The sequence below is a fragment of the Lichtheimia ornata genome (assembly GCF_029851405.1).
Source record: "Lichtheimia ornata isolate CBS 291.66 chromosome Unknown scaffold00048, whole genome shotgun sequence".
Lineage (NCBI taxonomy): Eukaryota > Fungi > Mucoromycota > Mucoromycetes > Mucorales > Lichtheimiaceae > Lichtheimia > Lichtheimia ornata.
The window spans coordinates 1-22262 of record NW_026695368.1 but is presented as its reverse complement, the minus strand read 5'-3'; the positions used below and the strand labels follow the sequence as shown (position 1 = coordinate 22262).

At 43.6% G+C, this 22262-nt stretch overlaps 11 protein-coding genes across 11 annotated transcripts; 8 read left to right on the top strand and 3 right to left on the bottom strand.

Annotated features, from left to right (window-relative positions):
* Window positions 1-930: 930 nt before the first annotated feature.
* Window positions 931-2386, top strand: O0I10_008762 (uncharacterized protein; the record flags this gene model as incomplete). Its single annotated transcript, XM_058488763.1, has 8 exons — window positions 931-1125; window positions 1182-1224; window positions 1322-1618; window positions 1685-1763; window positions 1842-1951; window positions 2021-2074; window positions 2139-2233; window positions 2312-2386. The coding sequence occupies 8 exons, from the start codon at window positions 931-933 to the stop codon at window positions 2384-2386; spliced, it is 948 nt and encodes a 315-aa protein (XP_058340389.1).
* Window positions 2387-3281: 895 nt separating this feature from the next.
* On the top strand, window positions 3282-5601 carry O0I10_008761 (uncharacterized protein; the record flags this gene model as incomplete). Its single annotated transcript, XM_058488762.1, has 13 exons — window positions 3282-3466; window positions 3532-3580; window positions 3648-3741; window positions 3795-3841; window positions 3897-3939; window positions 4058-4120; window positions 4189-4283; window positions 4350-4528; window positions 4594-4882; window positions 4946-5113; window positions 5174-5254; window positions 5319-5342; window positions 5395-5601. 13 exons carry the CDS (start codon window positions 3282-3284, stop codon window positions 5599-5601), a joined length of 1524 nt encoding a protein of 507 aa, XP_058340388.1.
* Window positions 5602-6185: 584 nt separating this feature from the next.
* O0I10_008760 (uncharacterized protein) lies at window positions 6186-6649 on the top strand (the record flags this gene model as incomplete). The annotated part of the gene is made up of 4 exons (XM_058488761.1): window positions 6186-6252; window positions 6345-6476; window positions 6549-6568; window positions 6632-6649. The coding sequence occupies 4 exons, from the start codon at window positions 6186-6188 to the stop codon at window positions 6647-6649; spliced, it is 237 nt and encodes a 78-aa protein (XP_058340387.1).
* A 318-nt stretch (window positions 6650-6967) lies between these two features.
* Window positions 6968-8571, bottom strand: O0I10_008759 (uncharacterized protein; the record flags this gene model as incomplete). The annotated part of the gene is made up of 6 exons (XM_058488760.1): window positions 6968-7156; window positions 7212-7344; window positions 7405-7603; window positions 7661-7936; window positions 8002-8429; window positions 8513-8571. 6 exons carry the CDS (start codon window positions 8569-8571, stop codon window positions 6968-6970), a joined length of 1284 nt encoding a protein of 427 aa, XP_058340386.1.
* An 837-nt stretch (window positions 8572-9408) lies between these two features.
* Window positions 9409-9969, top strand: O0I10_008758 (uncharacterized protein; the record flags this gene model as incomplete). Its single annotated transcript, XM_058488759.1, has 1 exon — window positions 9409-9969. The coding sequence occupies one exon, from the start codon at window positions 9409-9411 to the stop codon at window positions 9967-9969; it is 561 nt and encodes a 186-aa protein (XP_058340385.1).
* A 157-nt stretch (window positions 9970-10126) lies between these two features.
* On the bottom strand, window positions 10127-10661 carry O0I10_008757 (uncharacterized protein; the record flags this gene model as incomplete). Its single annotated transcript, XM_058488758.1, has 2 exons — window positions 10127-10261; window positions 10335-10661. The coding sequence occupies 2 exons, from the start codon at window positions 10659-10661 to the stop codon at window positions 10127-10129; spliced, it is 462 nt and encodes a 153-aa protein (XP_058340384.1).
* A 702-nt stretch (window positions 10662-11363) lies between these two features.
* O0I10_008756 (uncharacterized protein) lies at window positions 11364-11874 on the bottom strand (the record flags this gene model as incomplete). The annotated part of the gene is made up of 3 exons (XM_058488757.1): window positions 11364-11536; window positions 11620-11678; window positions 11747-11874. 3 exons carry the CDS (start codon window positions 11872-11874, stop codon window positions 11364-11366), a joined length of 360 nt encoding a protein of 119 aa, XP_058340383.1.
* A 633-nt stretch (window positions 11875-12507) lies between these two features.
* Window positions 12508-13911, top strand: O0I10_008755 (uncharacterized protein; the record flags this gene model as incomplete). Its single annotated transcript, XM_058488756.1, has 1 exon — window positions 12508-13911. The coding sequence occupies one exon, from the start codon at window positions 12508-12510 to the stop codon at window positions 13909-13911; it is 1404 nt and encodes a 467-aa protein (XP_058340382.1).
* A 1123-nt stretch (window positions 13912-15034) lies between these two features.
* O0I10_008754 (uncharacterized protein) lies at window positions 15035-17257 on the top strand (the record flags this gene model as incomplete). The annotated part of the gene is made up of 7 exons (XM_058488755.1): window positions 15035-15137; window positions 15198-15888; window positions 15943-15982; window positions 16043-16399; window positions 16468-16720; window positions 16774-16848; window positions 16923-17257. The coding sequence occupies 7 exons, from the start codon at window positions 15035-15037 to the stop codon at window positions 17255-17257; spliced, it is 1854 nt and encodes a 617-aa protein (XP_058340381.1).
* Window positions 17258-19249: 1992 nt separating this feature from the next.
* On the top strand, window positions 19250-19738 carry O0I10_008753 (uncharacterized protein; the record flags this gene model as incomplete). The annotated part of the gene is made up of 1 exon (XM_058488754.1): window positions 19250-19738. The coding sequence occupies one exon, from the start codon at window positions 19250-19252 to the stop codon at window positions 19736-19738; it is 489 nt and encodes a 162-aa protein (XP_058340380.1).
* A 1559-nt stretch (window positions 19739-21297) lies between these two features.
* O0I10_008752 (uncharacterized protein) lies at window positions 21298-21795 on the top strand (the record flags this gene model as incomplete). The annotated part of the gene is made up of 1 exon (XM_058488753.1): window positions 21298-21795. One exon carries the CDS (start codon window positions 21298-21300, stop codon window positions 21793-21795), a length of 498 nt encoding a protein of 165 aa, XP_058340379.1.
* Between the last annotated feature and the right edge of the window lie 467 nt (window positions 21796-22262).

The window sequence follows — 22262 nt, the reverse complement described above, 5'->3', positions numbered from 1 at the left end:
AATGCATTAGTGAAATGCTTGTCTTTCATTATACACCACACACGCAAGACGTATTTATGTATGTTTGTGCACTACTTTATCCTGTGACATGATGGGAATACCTATTTGTGCTATTCTTCAACATCCCAGTAACTGGTTTCAAATTAACCCTGGGCGGTGTGTGGGAGGAGATTGTGCATGAAAACGAATCAGACTTTGTGAGACATAAAACACTCTTGGTGTGGTTCAAAGTTGCCCGATGACATTATCAAACACCATAGATCTTTAAGGCTGTCATATGCTGATAACATCTGATGCTGTGCATATCAACACACCATTAGTGTCTCATGCCACACAAGAATGGTGATGGTGTCAGCTCAATCAGCTTCAACAACAGATGATGATGAGCAGCAACCGAGGATGGGAGAATAGTACAAAAAACTCTGTAGATCTCGTCATGCGATGAGAAAAAGATCAGCAGATGGCACATTTATTTTCAAGAGATAGATGAAAAAAGAGAGGACGCACAGCCATTTTTTACTGTAGTGAGCGATCCATCAATATATGCAACGTATCCAGGCAATACAAGTTGTTTCCCACGTTGTTGTTACTCTAAGTATCAATCATGGAAGAACAAGATGTACGATTTTTTTAAAGTAGATGCGACACAAAAGAAAAAAAAGCATATCGGCTGAGATTTTCTTACTAGTGGGAGGATATTGAATGTGTGTGTGTGTGTGTGTGTTGCCCCACCCAAGACACGCACCACCATTCATTGACTGACTGACACACAACATGGGTGGTGAGGGGAGTCGTGGTGGGAGGGGAAACGGCCCGTCGCGAGGCACATCATCTACGCTCTCTCTTTCTTTGGCACTTTTCCTTAATAACCTTCCCTTTTTCTTCTTTTCTTTCCTTTCTCTTTATTCACACCCGAAGTGTCTTATTGCTATGCTACAACTTTCACCTTTGGCAACTCAAGTGGAGAAAGAACAACACGATCGTCTCTCTCGTATGGCAAATTCTCAGAACGAAGCGCTTGCCAATCTCAACGACTATCTCGAGATTCTACAATCTGAAGTCTACGTCGACCTTGACCGTCTTCGGTTACTTGCACGGCACGGCATTCCCAATGAGCTCCGTGCGGTATGTTTTACTTCATCATTCGTCATACACACTCACTCACTCACACTTTCTAACAGGAGGTTTGGAAATATCTGTTGGGTGTTCAACAAGCCGACCGTTGTGAGTAGCTCTCTCCCTCTCTCTCTCTCTCTCTCTCTCCCTCCTTCTATACCCCAAGATACAAACAAAGAGACACACTCACACCCACATCATCAAGCCAAGGAACTCTCCAATAGCAAGGCTAGGAAAGAAGATTATGAGCAACTTGATAAGCAAGATCCCGAAATAGCCAAGCGTATACGTGGTGAAGTCGCTCGTTACCAACGCAGGGTCCCTTTATTGGATGGAAGGCAACACATGGATCGCTTTGAAAACGTTATCCTTGCTTACCTCAGTGCAAATCGCGATGCTGAATACCATCCAGCCTTGATCTCTCTCTGTGCTCCTTTTGTTTATGTTTTGGACCAAGAATGGGATGCATATTACTGTTTCGAAAAGCTGATGCAGGCATTAGGTAAAAAAGACATACTGGTGATGGTGGGGCTCATGTTTGCTGGTTCAAGCTAATACCCTTTATTAGAGGAGCATTATACCACACACAACATTAAGGAAAACATGGCAAAGTTCATGACGCTGTTTCGCCACACCCTACCTGACTTGTAAGTTACTAGTAACGGCATTTGAATCGATCGATTGATCCCCCCCACCCCTTGCTTAAATCATTCATTTTTCTTTAGATGCAATTACTTTGAAGAAGAAGAGGTGGATCTTAGTGAATGGACAACGTCGTGGCTTCAACACTTACTTTCCAGAGAGATGAAATTTGAAGATCTGGTGCAGTTATGGGGTACTAAAGATCTTTTTTCTTTGAGCAACCTACCCCCATCCGATCTCTAACCTTGTTTTTTTATCTTAGATGCTTACTTTGCCATCATTGACTTTGTCGACTTTCATCCTTTTGTTTGTCTTGGTAAGGAAACACAGGATTTATGCCCATGCGTCATTTTGTTTATTGACACCCGTTCACAACACAGCCATCTTGCTAAATGCTCGGGAGAACCTCGAAGATCTGGAACAATCGGAGATACGGACAATGTTGCTCCGATTACCGTACCTGAACATCCAGCGGGTGAGTCGATTATCCCTCCCTCAACTCCACTTCCTCCCGGCAAACGGGTAACTAACCATCCGTTTCTCTTGTCATCAGCTGCTTGCCGAAGCATACAATTTACGACAAGAAGATTTGCAAAGGCAGCTTTCGGAAGATGGCGAGCTCTTGTGATATCCCGCAAACCAGGCTTATTTTTCATCCATCCATATTATATATCCATTACATCACCACCATTACCTTGACACACACACACACACACACAAGCACTACTACATTCTTCACTATCACCACCACCACCACCCTCACTCACATATCATCAACATTGTTTTTCTTTCATTTGATATTTGGATATCTTTCATTCAACCCTTGAAATGTTTCTTCTGGTACAACCATGTTCCTCCGTTTTCTATCAGTCAGCTTTGTTCAACATCAATATTGCAATCAATTGGATGTAGCGGGTGTGTAAAAAACAACAACCATGCCATGACCACACATACACGCGATACCATGCATGCCATGTCTTCTCGTCTTGCATAATGGAGATCAAAGACGCTGTTGTGTAACCCGTTGCCATGTGTATGTGTTTATTTGTAGTCGTTGATCTACTTTGTTGTGATGCAATAGTAGTAGCAGTAGTCATCATCCATATTATGTGCGAGCGAGTTTACTTTGATTTGTCCCCCTTCCTCGTATACGTATACCCATATTTATAAAGTACAATAGCCCATCATGTACATATCATTTGCTATCAACATGATCCTATTATCATCATCAACAACAACCCAAAGGTTTGGAATAGGTGGGAATGAAGAAGAGCGTCACACGTGATGTAACGCTCTATGGACCACAACGAAAGCTGATAGGCTATTATGCATACTCAGTCATATGCATAGAGTGGCAAATGGAGAAAGATGGTTTGAATCTCCTTCCATCCAAACTACTGCTGCAGGTACATGCATATAAAGGCGTACAAAGCAACCAAACGATAAAAGTGCCCACCCCTTTTTTTTATCGCCTTTTCCCTTTACTACTTGCTTTCATCTATTTGATCCCTCTTACAGCACCCATGGTTACTGCACCTCTCATTTCCAATGAGCAAGTCCAGTCCTTTATTGATGTTAATAGTGGTACTCCCTTAAAAAGACAGCTACCAACCTATCTTGCCTTGCATAATAGCGATACTGCATCGATCTCGAAACACGACGATAATGCAAATCTTGAACGACGATTATTACGAAAGCTTGATTGCACGTACGTATACCTATCCTCCGACAAAGAAAGAAAGCAACAACGACGACTCATGGTTAACAAGATAGGCTGATGCCCGTGTTGTCATTGCTATACCTATTCTCCTTTTTGGATAGAGTGAGATGAAAAGCAATGCATCTCATTCGACTTTGGATGTTGATTTTGTACCTATTGATTGACACAGGGGAACATCGGCAATGCTCGGCTTGGTAGTTTGGAAAAGGACTTGAATCTGCAAGGCGATGACTTTTATAATGCTCTTTCCATTTTCTATATTGGTAAGTTGAAGCACTCGACATTGTGTACATACGTTAACGTGTGTGTCGTATAGGCTATGTATTATTCCAGATCCCAGCCAATATTGCGCTAAAGCTGCAAGTATCTTCAAAAAATGGTTGCCATGCAACAGCATCAATAACCTTAACCCTTATAGGTGGTCACCTTCCATTGTAATTGGAACTTGCACAATTTTCTGGGTAAGATAACTCACAAAGGATAGTAGTAATCCACACGTACTCATACATACCCATCATGGATTCAGGGCATTAGCTCTTCAAGGTAGTAGGGTGGTGCTGATGCTACTATAAAGGGAAGGGGCGACTTACATGGAACGCCATAGTATCGCTGCTACGTTTAATCTTTCAGGATTGTTGGCTGGTATGTATGAAAATGGCTTGCGGGAAGGCGTATACATGAGCCTGACATAGATCATGCGCTGTACATAGCTCGTTTCTTCCTTGGATGTTGGGAAGCTGGCGTAGCACCTTCGATCCCATTGCTTCTCAGTTTCTGGTACCAGCGTAATGAGATGGCAGGAAGAGTGAGTAATGATATAGAGACCCTTTAGGCATAAACAATCATTCATCAACGCAACATCATGATGTAGATATCAATTTTCTTTGGCTCGTCGACCCTAGCAGGAGCATTTGGAGGCATCTTTGCTTGGGTCATCATTGGGCATATGGATGGTATACAAGGTTTGGCTTCTTGGCGATGGCTTTTTCTTGTGGAAGGCTTGCCAACGGTTCTGCTTGGTATCCTGTGCTTGATGTTTTTGCCAAACTAGTAAGAAAAAGACGCGTTCTTATCATTGACAACAATCAAAATTCTCACACACATACATCCTATAGCCCTGATACTGCAAACACACGATGGTGGTTGACGCCCGAGGAAAAAGAGTTGGCCATTCGTCGTGTTCCAGTTGCCAGTGATGATGCGACATTTAGCAAAAAGCAATTCGTGGCCGTGTTTAAGGATTATCAGAATGCGTTTTATACGTTAATCTATATCAGCGTCTTGGTTTGCATCTCATCGTACTCTACATTTTTACCAACCATTATCAGAGACATGGGCGTACAATCGCTTCAAGCACAGCTGCTCACCATACCACCTTACATTGTAGCATGCTGCTGCCTTTTTGTATGTGTGAATTCCTTTGGTTTATGATAGATGTATGTAAGACTCATGACGTTTTTCAAAAAGGCTGTAGCATGGTACTCGGATCATGTCCAGCAACGTGGTTTGCCTGCTCTCTTATGTTTTATGATTACTATCATTGGGTACGTGTTCTTGCTTGTCGGTGAGCATCTTGGGCTTCGATATTGTGGTGCTATCTTTGTAGCCTCAGGCGTGTACTCTGCAGTCCCAGTGGTACGTACACAGTATACTTGATCCATTGCATACATACATACATAACTCATTGATAAAAAGATGCTATCCTGGATCAATAACAACAATCATGGTCACACTAAACGAGGTGTATCTTTGGGGTTAATGAATGGCGTAGCTCAGGTACTTGTAACTCAATAGCACAACAAAGCATGCATGAAATTGATTGTTTTATTACTACTACAAGTGCTTTGGTATTCTCGGATCCCATGTAAGTTAAGGAGAGATGAAAGAAACAAAGAAAGTAATGATGGGGTGGATAGATTTATAGGAACGAGGATGCACCCTTTTATCGACCTGGCCATGCGATATGCTTAGCTTTTACTGTCTTTGCCTTTATCATGAGCGCTATACTCCGTTTCCTTTTGCAGCGGGAAAACCGGCGACGGGATAAGCTGCAGCAAGATCATCATGCAACGTATGACGTTGAACTCTATGACCGCCATCCAGCATTTCGATACATTCCTTGAGGATAATGTTTATCGCAAAAGAAGCATGTAGTTAAAATAGAGTATGGTGCTCCGCTATTTTTCCCGAATTATTCAAGTTCTCGTATTATCTATTGATATCCGGTTCTAGAACTCTCTTTTATGAACAATATACATACATAAGACCAATGATAACAAGTAAATAAGATGTATTGGAAGGTGACATGCAAAGCAAAAGTGATGATAGTATTATGTCTATATATGTGTGTGTGTGATAAAAGTGTGTGTAAGGATGGTAGAGGTAGAGGTGGTGGTGATGTAGTAGTTTTCCGACCCGCCACAGTGTTCGTTCATATGCAGATGAGGAAAGCGGGCAATAAGAATGTTTTTTTACTCTTGTTTCCTTCCACAAATACCCACACTTTAACACAATGTAAGCTCCATTCCTCGTCCCTCGATGCCATCTTGCCCAGGCTGACCCCCATTGACTCTTTTGTCATTGATAAAACACTAGGTCTGAGCCCTATGATCCCTACATTCCCAACAACCAACGCCCGGCTGGTGGTGCCGGTGGTGACGGAAAAACTAACCGAGTTCAGGCACAAGTGGATGAGGTTGTCAACATCATGCAAGACAACATTGACAAGGTGATGCAACGTGGCGAACGTCTTGACGACTTGCGTGGCAAGACTGGTACGTAGTGTGTGTGTGTGTGTCTCTGTGTGCGTGTTGCTGTTGCGGAGGATGTATTGTACTCATCATATCCAACCCATCGATACAAAAAGAGGATCTTCAATCAACGGCAACTCATTTTCGCCGTGGTGCCAACCAAGTGCGTAAACGAATGTGGTGGAAGGACCTCAAGTGGAAGATCATTATCGCTGTTACTATCCTGGTCATTCTTGGCGCCATCATTGGTAAGTGTCCTCCCCCATTTATTCAATCCACTCTTTTTCTTTACTAACCGGGCATGTCGCCGGCATGATTAGGTTCCATCGTCGGTACTCAGGTAAGAGGGAAAAAAGCGGTATTATGGTGGGTGCAAGTCATCTTACATCGGTTGTATGTGTAGACCAACAAGCAAAACTAAGCAACTTGACGACTCGATGATTTCCTTATGTTCTTTTTGTATATCAACTCACTTTTTCCCCCATTTCCCCCGCCCACACCTTTACTTTTATAACTCTAAGAATGCAATATACTGATTTGAATATGCACATGTAAACATTTAATCTTTGTCCACGTCGATTCCCTTTGAACTTTACAGGTATTATGAAGATTTGGATTTGATTGGATTTACGTACAGGAAAACAATAAGGATGGGGAAATGAATATACACAGTAGTACTAGAGTGGGGGGATAAGAAAGTTGAGGGTGGGGGGAATGAAAAAGGATGATGATGCATGATTTAAAGATAAATGCGGCGAAGGTCAGATGGGGTGGTGATCTTTTGACATTGAGGACAAAGCTTCTTGGATCCAAGCGTATGTAACCAACATTGCTCACAATGGACATGCCAGCAAACAATGGATGTTACCGGTGTCTTGTAGGGTTCTAGACAAATTAGACATCGTGGCGCTGACCGAGATGTAATTTCCTAATCCAACCCATGAATATCAAATCCCTAAAATATCCATCATCATCATACTTACCAATTGCTGTATGCGAGATTTTAATGACTCAATGACCAGCCTCGAATGGCCCGTTTGTACATCTTCACTGGTCGTCCTGCGCCAGCCTTCATCTGAAACCGTTTCTTCATACCCGCTACGGTGTCCATTGTCCCTATGCGATCGATAAAGGATGAGTCCATGTTCACAAAACTCTATTCAATCCTGCACTTACGGTGTTCGCGGCGTAGTACTTGGACTTGCACCTGATACCATTTCTCTCAGAGCAGATGCATCTTCATCTTGAGGATCGAAAACAATGTCTCGTTCGGAATATTGAATGGCTCCATATTCATCATCTCCATCATCTTCTACATCGAGGTCTTCTTCATCTTCGTCCTCTTCACGTTTACTGGCAGTAGCAAATCCAGCTCCTAGAAAAAGGGGGTGATTGGTATCCATGTTGTTCATTCATTGTCATTTCATCTTACCTCCATAGCCACCTTCCATCATGGCAGTTGCACGAACACGAGTTTGACCAGCCCATTCATATTCATCCCATGCACCTTGATCACTTGAATTGCTCGTACTTGAAGGTTGTTGTTGTTGTGATGAATCAAAGGATGCGAGACATTGATCGATATGCAGATTGATAGCTTCTGAATCACCATGGAGCGTGTCATTACAAATAAAGCATCGTTGAACACCTGCTTCTTGTTCCATAATCGCTTGACTGATAGCTTCCTCCGTGTCCTGATAAGTGGGGTCTAAAGTCGATGCATGAATTAGCCATCCATCATCATCATCCGATCTCGCTGTTTTTCGTACGTACCTAACCGTGCCAAAGCTTCTCTTCGATGTTCACGATTCCTTTGTACTTTGCCTAGTAATTCATCGTAGGCTGATGCTGGCTGCTTTTTCTTTCCTTTGGATCGTTCCATTTGTTGTCGTGCCAATAAAGCTGCGCCTCGTCGTTTCCCCTTATGCAAAGGATCCTCATACGCATCCGAATCGAGTTGGTTGAGGCGTTGCAGCTCAAGTTGATAGTGCTGCTCCCACTGAGTTGGTTCAATACGATGCTGGCATATCGGGCATTTAGCTAGATCGCGTTTGGCTGTAGTAAAGCATATATACGAATCAGTACTACTGACGCATGCTATCGTCTCCATTGCTGAAAGAATACCTCGTTTGCCATTGTTGTCAACTAGATACTGCAGTTCACGAGCAAGACTCTTGGATCGCTTTTTGGAACGCTGGGGTCTAATTTGGGAGGGAGGAGGGGGGAAAGCGGATCATTGGTATACTGGTTTCAAATGGTCAATTCGCATGCTGCATTCGCTCACTTTTCATCGTGTGTCGAAGAGGTTGGAGACTCTGGTAGAGTGCTGGGAGGCGAGGACATGGTTGTTGCACTATGCTGCGTGGGTCGAAAATCGATTATATAAAGGCAAAGGGAATGGTTGGATGACAAGTGTAGAGTGGATGCAATTGATGGTCATCCAATTCCACTCAGTTGGCAGCAGCACCCTGTCGGAGGTAACTCCTCTCGGCTCGAACACACATTGATGCATGATTTGATGGATTTCAACTATCCTTAAGGCACGCACACACACACACCCTAAGCATCAAAGGCATTCTTCTTGGTTGGATGTAAGCCTCATAATCATGTACATGTAATAGTAGTTGGATGTTGTGATTCAGCTACTCAATGCTTTTTTATGCTGATTGATGAGGAAGAAAGGGTGGGGAGTGGTGGTGGAATGATAATGATCACTTTTTCAAATCTTTCTTTTATGTATATATGGAATGCATTTACTAAAAGCTTCAACATTGGGATACATGTATTTTCTTTTGCCTAGGCGTTGGATATGCTGGCTGCTAAGTAGTAATAGTACAATGGCATTTACAACATAGCACGCAAGATGACCCAACCTGCCGCCATGTGGCGCACAGCACTATTAATCACCGGTACATGCTGTATATTATTAAGTGTATTGCCCTATTAAGTAATGATAGACTTTGGTTGTATGCGACAAGGTATCGTCGCCGATTGATGTTGGTGGATCTCAGTGGTGACATGATTATGTCAAGATTTCATAGAAAATCCCGCCAGCACTCGATTACCAATTTCTACCTTTTAAGGCAACCATTATTCATCCATGGCCCATGGGTCAAAAGGTATAAAAATATGGAGCCAAAGTACCATGGCATCAACAACCCATATCCTTTTATTCTCAAGATGAAGCAAGCTCTTATTGTTGTCGACGTCCAAAACGACTACTTTCCCGGTGGAAACCTCCCTACGGATCATCCCGTTGAAACTGCCCAAGCCGTGGCTCAGTTGATTACCAAGTTTAGACAAGAAAGCAAGGAAGTGGTGTTTGTACAACACATTTCTACAGAGGAGACCTACAAAGTACTTCCCATTATGAAGGACGGTAGCAAGGGTGCTGAAATCCATGACTTGGTGCGTCCCCTTCCTACCGAAAAGGTGGTGCGAAAACATGAAACCAGCTCCTTTGTTCGCACCGATTTGGATGCTTACCTCAAGTCCAAGGGTATCGATACGGTTGTTGTTGTTGGTATGATGATCCATAACTGCGTCAATGCCACCGCATATGATGCCAATGCCAACGGCTACCAATGCTATGTCGTCGATGAGGCTGTCAATACGTTCGATCAAGAGTTGTATGGCAAAGTCATTCCTGCCAAGCAAATCAAGGAAAGCTTTTTGACAGGTATCCAATTTGCCATGGCCAAGGTGGTGCGCTTGAATGATGCCTTGAATGATAATTACTAAAGATCACGCTCAAATAAAGCATGTCCCATCATGACGATGATGATGTTCTTCCAATAACTAAAACTTGACTTGGATCATGAGATTGAAATGCGTGGGTGGGGAGCAAATGTAGATGGTCTTTAGATTTGTTAATAGCAACACCACCCTTTATTTTTCATTATGCAGAGCTACTACCAGCACCACTACCACTACCACTACCACTCGCACCATCCACTATCTTGATTGTCGATTGATTAGGAGGCGCCTCTCCGAACTTTGCAATATAAGCGACTTCTTTGATACCTTGCAATCTCTATAGTTGCACGTGTTTTTAGAACACGAGTCTCATCATTCATTTATGTGTCAGGAGAAGTGCTAATACTGACCTCGTTGGCAATATAACTTTCGCATTGGAAGCACCAAATCGACAAGTCGCTATAGCTCAAACAGACAGCATGATCCTTGGCTTGTTCAAAATGATCCACCATATGACCGTTTCGATAGCGTGAACAAAGCACCGTATCGCAGGTAAGACACTGCCAATTCTCGTGAGGCTCCTGGCAAGCACCACAGGCCTGATCCAGAAACACGTGTGTCGAAATGGGAGTAGGAACGTGTGGACATGTCGTAATGGGCTCAACAGCAAATCCTACATCTTGGCGATCGAATTGAGCTTGAAGTTCGGCTGCAAGGGCGGCATCGTTATCCGTCATGGTGGATGTTCAAATGACGTGTCGTTGCGGAGGAGGTGGAGAGAGGAAGCAGGGAAATTATGCAAGACATGCAAGTCAAGTGATTGCCATTGGTACGCCAACATCATCATCACTAACAGGTTATTCAAAGTTAAAACAGGAGGAGCGTGCGCACACTGCATAATGAATCAATGGGCCATCGTCGTTGTTGGTGGGTCCACAAGCGCGCGATGTGTATAATTAGAGTGAGGTGAACGACATGTATGCATGAATAAAGTTTTCGTTGCTGCAACTACAAAAATAGACAAGCCAACCTAGTCCTCTTTACAACTTGAAAACCATCAACATCCTTATGTAAGAAAAAGCACTTTTTAATTCCAAAGAATGGCATATTAGCAATAGAGTAAGAGATAATAGATGATACCAGTATACTACACGACGACAATGACCATGATGAGATAGCAGCAGTGTTACATGATAAGAATAATAAATGCGATGATGATAATGCCTGCCAAGAAGGGGGGTAGGATGAAAGATTGGGGCCCAGGGGGGAGTTACACCTTGCTCGGAAGTAACTTGACCAACGAGATTAATGATGGGCCAGGCACAGGGGTGGATTGAATGGAGAGAAGCTTTTATCATCCATCTTCTCCTCTTTCTACCAACAGCAGCTGACCCGGTTGAATGCGTATCGTTTTTATCACTTTGCCACCCGGAAGATTATTATGCACTATGCACGAATAACAGCTGTGATCGCTTTGCTGCAGCGAGTGATGAGACGACTGAAATGGGTGCATTGTTGAGCAATTTGAGATGTTCCAGTGGTCGGTTGGAGTGTGAAGCAGCTGTGTCTACCAATAGCCGCGGAAATTGAGTTCGGTGATGGGATACCATGTCTATTATGTACCGCGGACCGGTTAATAACGGGAGAACACGGATGATCAACAAGGGGATGATGATGAGTAGTAGTAGTACTTACACATCCAGTCTGCAACCGATGCTGCTACTTGTTTGGTGAATACACGAGCCGTATTGAACCTATATGATATGTTTGTGTGTGAGTTTTAGATATCCGTTATCGATAAAAGTTATCGTCGTTGTCGTACCCAAGAAGACGTGTGGTGCCCAAAACGAGTCCAGCTGTTAAGCTGATGGCACCTCCAATGTATGCTCTATTTGCATTTCCAGTAGTGCTGTGAATCATGAGGTTGGTGGTGGTAGCGGTCAAAGTCATTGGGAGCGGGAAAAGAAGGAAGCGAAAAAGAAAGAAAGCAAGGATGGGAAAAATAGCAAGAGGTCACAAGCAAATAAGCAACAAACAATATTGGACCAAATATGGGTTATGGCAATGCAAACATGCGTCATGCGGCTGAAGAAAGAAAATCCATGGTTATGCAAGTTGCTGCAAGCAACGACTCTCTTTTGTCTTTCTTTCACACGCAGCGCCATAATATAGCTACCTCCTTTATTCGACTCCTTTGATAAAACCATCTCAGCATACACGTTGTTGTTACTAAATATTCATTTACTGCCCAAAAATGATAATCGTTAAAGATAAAGAGATGCATCCTTCCGCGGCCATTCAACTATAACTTTGATCTTGATGTGGCTAAGAGGAATGTCACCTTTTATCCTATAGCCATGTACGCACCACTACAACAACTATCTGATTGCGAAAGAGTTGGTATTCAATGATGATGCTTAATACTCTTTGTGATCGAATCGCTATTTCAATTGATGTGGTAGCTGAAAATAGGTGTGTACCTGAGATTGAGTGTGGGGCGGCTAATCGCTGTCAATTCGATTGCCTTATAATAAAGCAGGTCCTCACGCTCTCTCTTTTTGTTCCATTATTACCCGATAGACAATGGATCAACGACCCCTCGGTTTATTTGAAAGATTTCAAGCAGGTGTTAAATTAATCAATTGCTATGGCGTTGTCTCTTTCACAGCTGTTTTGCGTCATGCTACACCTCGCCCACAGACCACCACCACCACCCTCAACGCCAAGCAGTTTTATCTTCCTCGTCTCCATGCAGCGGTTCAGAAAATAGTGGACAAGCACCCTCTTCTCAGTACGGCCCTTGTCGATTATGAAAAGCCCACCATTCGTTATACTTGCATCCCTGACTTTGACCTTGCTTCGATTGTGTCCTTTGATGAGATGGCCTTCTGGGAATCCGATGCACAAGCGAATCGCATTGCTGAACAATGTGACAAGGATTTTGACTTTGACAATACCCGTTTACCGTTATGGCGTCTTCATATTGACACGCACCCTGAACGACCTGATGAATGCAGCATCACTGTGGCGGGTGAACATACCATGGCAGATGGCATGAGCCTGATGATATTCATGCAAGAGCTTGTGCAACTCCTTGACACCGTAAAGCCGACTATGACCGAGGATGGTGATGAAGTCTACATGATCAAGAGCAACAAGGCACCTATCAATCCACCATGTGAAGAGCGTAATGGACCAAGGCTTACACCTGATGAGGTCAACAAATTGAAGGATGAGCAGCAACAACAACATGATAAACCTCCCGCCAATGCGCATTGTTGGCAAGGAGATCGTCGTGTGGGAAAGGATCAAGATTCAGCAGTGCACAGGACGACCATGCGAACCATCAAGGTGGATGATCCATTGTGGGGCAAAGTGTGTAAAGCAGCCAAGGAACATGGATTGTCACCACATGCTGCGATCATGGCAGCTACTCTTTTATCGTTTGCAGACATATACCCTGATGAAGAAGCCGTTGAAACGTACACACCTATGAACGTACGTGCATCGTTTGATCCGCCTGTGCCCAATGATGAAATGGGTAACTTTATCGGCTCGTATCCACGCATTTGGTCTCTATCACAAGATATCAACCAGCACACATTTTGGGATCTGGCTGCACTCTATCAACGTGAGATCAAGGCACACAAACCAGAAGCTGCCAAGGAAGTTCACAGCTTTGCATTGTTTGGAGACTATCCTCAAGGATTCACCGAGATTTGGACAAAGAACTGGGATAGGTATCGCTTGGGCCGTACTGGTGGTATTGAACTTTCGGATCTTGGACGTTGCAATTGGGGTGATAGCGTACAAGAGCTGTACTTTGGTCAAAGCGCACAAGCCTATAGCATCGGCATGGGTATAAGCACTGTCAGCACAACACACGGCATGCGCGCAACACTCAGCTTCCAAAAGGATACATTGGATGAAGACAAGCTAGAGGCCTTTGCACCCACCATCCTATCCAAGCTAGAATCATGCATTTGATATGTATGAGTGACGTGTATTTTTATGGTACTTTCAATATACAGATCAGCTGCCCACTACTAGTAGCAGAGTGTAAAACCGGGTAATGTCATTGATAATTTGTGGATGGATGAACGGAATCATGGAGCGTGTAACATTGCAATGTGAATGGATGGATGCATGCCTCTAGTGGCTAGCACGTTAGTGATATGAGATGTTTATTGGATTCTTGGTGTGCGAGGAATATGCATTTTCGCCCATCCATCAATAGGAGAAAAGATTAAAGCGTACAAAACTCTACGTCGTGGATACAAGAGAAACGACAACAACAAGGTTCACATGATCTTCCTGCAAGATCTTATGTAAGTTCTGAATATCAATTTTGAGCGTGAGGAGAGACGTTTTATGATGACGGCGAACGATATGACTAAGATGGACGGGGCCCCGCAAGCATGCTGTGGATGATATTCGTGGCAATCAAATATCCCGAATGGCAAGTAACACCAGCGATCCTCTCTTTTAGGATCAATTTGACGAGGAAATCGCCGCTGATGTAGCTAGCATTAAACCTACTCCTCCTTATTCAACAACAAGCTTTCATGCTAAAACCACTCACCCCATGGGGTAGACATTTGCCAACAAAGAACAAGCGTTACCATTGATGTTGTAAACAATGACCATTGTTATTGTTATTACTTACCCATCCTCCTCTTCCTCCTCCTCCTGCTCATCATCGGGTTCATTCTTTTTGTCGTGTAACAGCTTTTGCATGGTACAAATTCTGCTGCCAAGGCATTCTTTTCTCACCGTCGTTACTCTCCACTTTTCTCTTGCAATACAAGAGTACGTTAAACGGGGAATTTTTGACAATATCAATTTCTCCTTTTGTTCGAAATTCTGGCGTTTACCCACGCTGCCATGATCGATCATCGTAACAGATTGCCGCGGTGTACACTTTGCTCTTACCTATATAAAGCGATCAACCGAAACAGTATCATGTCAATCCTCATCATTCATCTTCAATCATGAAGGTAAGTTGCTGATCATGTTGATATTACATGAAAAAGCTCACACATTGCCCATATTGTAGTTCTCTTTGCCTAGTCTTACTGTTGCTGCAGGCCTTCTTTTGGCATCCGGTGCCATGGCACAAACATTGACCATTCGCAACGACGTTCCTGGCAATTCCAGTACCCCTAACCTTTATGGTCTCATGTATGAGGATATCAATCGATGTGGTGATAGTGGTATGTATCATTTAATCATTAGGTGGGAGAATTGATCAAGGATGCTTATATGGAGAATAGGTATTTATGCACAAATGCTACGCAACTGGAACTTCCAAGCCAATGATACGGGTGGAGCAGCTGATCTTGAATTCTGGAACGTGCTTGGTGGCGACAAGGCTGCCAGCATTGCTTTGGATGCCAAACATGGTTTGAATGATATCAACACCAATTCCCTTCGTTTGGATGTCAAGTCTGTCAGCGATGGCCGTGTGGGCATTTCCAATGAAGGCTGGTGGGGTATTCGCGTGCAGCCTGATGAAACTTACAAGGCCAGCTTTTTCGCAAAGGCATCGGATGGATTCTCGGGTCCTTTGAATGTCACTCTTGAATCAAGTTCAGGCACCGTACTCGCTTCTGCTTCCGTGGATGGTTTATCTGATACCTTCCAAAAGTTTAATGTCGAGCTCAAGGCTGATGTGAAGGAGGTCTCCACTGACAACGTCTTTGGTGTCTCCGTGGACTCAAAAGATGCGGAGGGAAAATCGCTCTGGTTCCAAGTATTCACTCTCTTTGGAGACACTTACAACGATCGTGAAAATGGTCTTCGTCCCGATCTCGCAGAGACTCTCAAGGGTCTCAATCCCCACTTTTTCCGATTCCCTGGTGGCAACAATCTCGAAGGCATGTCCATCGATCAACGCTGGAAGTGGAATGAGACCGTTGGCCCACTTGAAGAACGCAAGGGTCGCTTTGGCAACTGGGAATACTGGTAAGTACTTTGGCAATAAGAGAGAGATCCATATTTCATTGACACGTGATATAGGAACACCAATGGCCAAGGTCTCCTCGATTACATGTACCTTGTAAGTACTACAATCATGCATATAATGATGGCTGATATTGACGCATGATCTTGTTATTAGACCGAAGATCTTGGTATGACTCCGGTGCTTGATGTTTGGGCAGGCTATGCTTTGGATGACTCAAGTGTCCCTGAGGATGAGCTCGAGCCTTACATTCAAGAGGTCATGAATGAACTTGAATACTTGATGGGTGACACCTCTACCGAATACGGCAAGCTTCGTGCTGAGCATGGTCGTGAGGAGCCTTTTGAAATCCCTTACATTGAGATTGGCAACGAGGACTGGTTCTCCACCACCTATGAATACCGATACCGTGCTTTCTATGATGCCATCACTGCCAAGTATCCCGATGCCAAAATCATCTCCACTGCTGCCCAAGAATCCCGCCCTTATGATCTTATCGATGATCACTTTTATGTAAGTACACTATTCTACCTATGCTTGCGAGAATGACATCATAACTTACAAGGTATTTTTTATGATAGGTCACTAGCGCTGAAATGATTGACAAGTTCAATTACTATGACAACTATGCTCGTAGCGGTAATGGCAGTGGTATCTTTGTCGGTGAATTTGCAACCAACACCAAGGGATGCTGTGGCACTTCACCTGCCAGCATGGAAGCTGCCTTGGCTGACAGTGTCTTTATCACCGGTTTGGAACGTAATTCGGACTTTGTCAAGATGATCGCTTATGCTCCTTACATTAAGCGTCACAAGCAAGAGCAATGGGATCCTGGTAAGTGTATTGTATATCACCAAGGCAACAACCATTCTAACAACTTAAGATAGACATGATCCATTTTGACACCGAAAAGGTGTGGGTTGCTCCTTTCTACTACGTGATGCAGATGTACAACAAATATGGCAAGTCGACTTTTTCAGAGAGAGAGAGGATGATTTATTTTGTCGAATGGGCTACTAACATGATGCTAATATAGACTTTGACACCATTCTTCAAGTGGATGCTGATGGTATTAACTTTGGTCCTCTCTACTGGGTTGCTGGTTCGAACAAGGAGAAGAATCAAATCTACGTCAAGGCCGTCAACGTGGGTGGTGATGAGCAATCGGTCAGCTTCAACTTTAAGGGTCTCAACGTCAAGAAGAATGGCGAAGCCCACATTGTTGCTGGTCAACCGGACGACGAGAACACCATTGATTCCCCCGATACAATCCAACCCAAGCAATCTAAATTCAAGACCACCGACAAGTCGTCCTTGGATTACACCTTTGAGCCATACTCTGCTACTGTCTTGGTGCTGGATATCAACTAGACACGCGCATCCTTTATATGTACCATAAGTAAGTTGTTGTATCACGTTGTTGAATTGGCCAACCATATACCAACCCACCTTCTTTGCAGACATGCCATCCCACACAAAAACGGATTGCAGGATCGTTTCAGATACACATTGTTGATAATAGTAATAAACTCTTTTGATCCTACTGTATTCTTTCCCTTGATGACAAATGTAGCGTATATTGCTAATGGCCTTGATTTAGCTATGCAGCGCTGGTAGAATTGTAATGATCGCACACCCCTTCAATCATCCTTGCTCACTGGTATGGAAACTTGAACGTCAATGGATTTGAACTCTAGTAGCTTGGAAGCATTCTTGTCTAATACAGCCATATCCACATCCACCATTTCGATTCTCCTGTCATATGCAAGATAACGTAACGATGGGTCCAAGTCAAGGCAGTGTTGTAGGAGTTGCTCTGTTCAATGTATGATAGCTTGATCCATGGCAACTTGTTGCTATGTAGCCTTGCAGACGACATGATGCTTTAGCGACCCAATATTCCCAAGCATATAATAAATATCCTCGATAACCATGATGAAGCACTTGGGGAAGGATCATTTGAGTGGAAGATGGGCGATTGGAACAAAAGAAGCTGCATTGGCACGTGCCGCACCTTGTTGTTGTTGTTGTTGCTAATGACAAAGGAAGATGGCCAATCAAGAGTTCAGGTTATGCATGGATGGCAGATGGAGGATGCGTGTTGCTGTGAACATTGTGGGACGTGCGAGTGTTGCTGAGACAGAAGAAGGCGAGACGAGGGAGCAAGTTGCCGCCTTGGCTGTATCATCCTCTTACTGCGTTCACGCCATTGTTAATTGTGCATCCAATTTTGATATGAGCGCTCGTCGTGGTTGCATAGCAACCCAAGGGCGTTGCATAGCATCCCTCATGACCCAACTGCTCCTGCTATTATACTAATTAATCTGACAGAATATGATGGTCTGTGCGTATCATACTTCTATTTAGAGTAAAAGTATCTAGAAGGTGGAGGACGCTTATCAACGACCATCTTGTATTTATAAATGAACAAGTACACAATAAAACGTTGTTTTCATGGCTGGCAAAACGTTTAAGCAATGGATTAGCTCTTGTCTTTTGGCACCTTTTCTCTTATCTGGCAGGTGTTGTACACCATCAGCAGCATAAAGGTGTGGATTAAAGATGACGTGTGTGCCCATATCGATCGTTGCTGCTGGTGATGTTGTAGTAAGCTGTAGGGACCTCTTGAGCCTGATGGTGCTGTCTCATAGCTTCTTTGTGTTCAAGTTTTGATTTTCCTCGTGCATGAGGCTCTAGCCATTTGCTCAACACATTCATTGAAGGGATGTCTTCCTCATAAGTGGCATAGGAGCCTTGAAGTATGTACATCTTGTGTACCTTGTTTATTCGCTTGCTTTGGATCTTGGATTACATTTTGTATCTCTAGATCTTCTTGATGATCTTCAGCAGGTGGTGGGTTGCTATTAGGTGATGTGAACTTTCTGGACGGCTGATCGTACTGAATACCGAAGAAAAAACGGGCTTTCAAAGAGAAAAACGCGACAAGCAAAAGAATAAAAGATAAAGTAACCTTGATCATTGGTGTACTGTTTCATGCTTGTGCATCACATAAACAAAGCTCGTTAGGACACATCCGCCCTTTTATCATCTTACAACATTCTTTGTCGATTGATAAAATCGAGTCACCTTATGCTCCACTATCCCTGTAGCGTCCTTTTCTTATGTCATGGAAGATGATTTGGTTTACATATGTACATAGACAACATCCTGTCAAAAAATTGGATCTGCAGGATATAGGTGGATGAAACAGTGATACCAAAGAAAGAAACTCTATTTAGTCACAGTTTAAGCCCGCTAGGTAACAACAATGCCTATGATGGGAAGAACACCGAGATAGTGTTATCAAACAATGGATTATAAAAGATAGCGACAATAGGCGTGATGGTTTTTCTCCCACTCATCATGAAATTCACAACTCTCCTCTCTGCTATCTTGGTCTTTGCAATCTCTGCTGCAAATGCGGATAGGGAACAAGCCCAACTCCAATTCTTGCAAGCTCCCCACGCTTTCCCGCCAATGTATAAGATTCGCATCGACTTGCCTTCGAGTGGCAAGAGCTTCGAGATTATCTTGTACAGCTATGAACCAACCCAGTTTGCTCGTTATGCCAAGAAATCAATCGGTGAGGTTTACTACGACAACCCTCCACATCATTTCTTTAATGCGATTATCAACGACGATTATAACGAGGACGGTGACAAGATTTTCAGAATGGACCTCACCGGATCGGAAGGAGAATTCCACTTTCACTATGAAGGAACGAGTGTAACCGATGGACCGGTCGAAAATCTGCAAGGTGAAGGACATATCAGTAGCGACGACGATGATGACTTTGGTTACAGCCGCTCTCGGTTCTATCGTTACCAAGACAGATACTCTTGCAATCACTAAATAGTCACTGTCTTCATTATGCGCAAAGTGATGTTCTATTGGCTGTTGTATTATAGCATGCGGAATAAATCTTGTACCACTGATTTGGAAGCCAAGTTGACTCGTCCATTGTCGCTTTATGTATTGTCCCATGTTCATTCCCAACAACTCTAAGGCACACGTCTAAAGTGCACTCTCTTTCTAATTGAGCTACTCCTCGTGCGATGGCGCTGTTGCAAGAAGGCTCGATCGTCTGCCCCTCTTGTTCCTTGGATACAGCTTTGCTCCTCAAGTCAATGCCTACTCTTCATGGCAACCTACACGTGTTACTGCAACCGGCATTGGAAGTTACGACCTCTCTGATTGAGCTACAACTCATGCGATGACGTCGTTGAAAGAAGAAGACTCTATCCTCTCCACTACCTGTTCCTTGTACACAGCTTTGTTCCTGAGGCCATTGCCCACTCTTCGCGTCAAACTACACGCGTTACTGCGGCCAGCGTATTGGAAAGGATCTATAACACAAAGGCCTTGACGAGTGCGTTGGAAGAAAAACCAGCACTATCTTCATTGTCAATACCCTCTTTGTTCAGCATATGCATAGCACAATGGTCAAATAAAGGGTTTCATCTTTCATTATCATCTTCGACTCTGCCTCTTGAAATGGGAACGTTGGTTTTGGTTATAATGGCTACATATGGATATAGCATATGCTTCACCTTTTGCAAGGGGTTACGTATGCTGGTACAGGTTTGTTTGCAAAAAGACCATGTATCTCGGATATGGATGCTTTTTTGAGACATGTAGCTATAGCAACAAGGATAATGAATCGAATTGGTTGTATTTTGATAAGCTGAACGGACCTCTTGAGCCTGATGGTGCTGTCTCATAGCTTCTTTGTGTTCAAGTTTTGATTTTCTTTGTGCATGAAGCCTCTAGCCATATATTCACTGAACTTCATGAGTGGCACCGGGGCCTTAAAATATGTACGCCTTGTGTATCTTGTTTATTGGTTTGATTTGGATCCTGGATTTCATTTTGTATCTCTTGATCTTCTTGATGATCTTCAGCAGGTGGTGGGTTGCTATTAGGTGATGTGGGCTTTCTGGACGGCTGATCGTACTGAATACCGAAGAAAAAACGGGCTTTCAAAGAGTAAAACGCGACAAGTAAAGGATAAAAGATAAAGTAACTTTGATCATTGGTGTACTGTTTCATGCTTGTGCATCACATAAACAAAGCTCGTTAGGACACATCCGCCCTTTCATCATCTTACAGCATTCTTTGTTGATTGATAAAATCGAGTCACCTTTATGCTGCATTATCCCTGCAACGTCCTTTTCTTGTGTCATGGAAGACGGTTTAACTTGCATACATAGATAACCTCCTGTCAAAAAATTGGACCAGGATATAGGTGGATGAAACAGTGAAACCAAAGAAAGAGAAAAATATTTAGGCGTAGTTTACGCCCGCTAGATCACAGCTACTATCCATGATGGGAAGAACACCGAGGTCGTGTAATCAAACTATGGATTATAAAAGAAGGCGATTATAGGTGGGATAATTCTCTCTCACTCATCATGAAGTTCACAACTCTCGTCTTTGCTATCTTGGTCTTTGCTATCTCTGCTGCTAATGCAGTAAAGGAACAAGCCCTTATCAGCTTCTCCCCAGGCTCGGATGTATTCTCACCACAGTATAAGCTTAGCGTCAGCTTGCTTTCTAGTGATACCACCTACGAGATTACCCTGGACACTGATGTGCCAGACTGGTACCCTTTCGATCCATCTGAGACTTCATACGGTGTAGCTACCTACGAGCAAGAAGGACTTACCACCGGCCCCTGTTCGGCGATTATCTACGACAACGACGATTGGAAGGATGACAAGAAGACTTTCAGGCTTAGTCTTATGGGGCCCGCAGGAATCTTCCACTTTGTAGGAGAAAGTGTAACCAAAGAACAGGTTTATGGTATAGCCGTTGAGGGAGAACTCAGCGTCATCCACAATAATGACTTCGGTTACAGCCGTCATCGGTTCTATCGTCACCACCAAGACAGATACCCTTGCAAGCACTAAATAACCATTATCTCCATTATGCGCAAAGTGATGATCTAAGCATAGTTATTGGCCGCTGTATTGTAGCAAGACGTGGAATAAAACTCTAGTATCACTGAGATTTGGAACTTATTGCATCAATGTCCACAACCTACGTTCATTCCCAACAACCACGTATATAAGTCTATGTCTACATAGGGCACACGTCAAAAGTGCATTGTCGTTCTCTTTGAGCTATGTACAACTCATACACGCAATGGCGTTGTTGCAAGACGACCGCACCCCATGTTTCTTTGGATACAGCTTTGCTCCTTAAAATTAATGATCACTCTTCCACACACCACCCACACCCACACGCACACACACACACACACACGCACACACACACCCACACCCACACCCACACACACACACACACCCATCCCACTCACACACACACCCATCCCACTCACCCACCCATCCACCCATCCACCCATCCACTCGCCCAC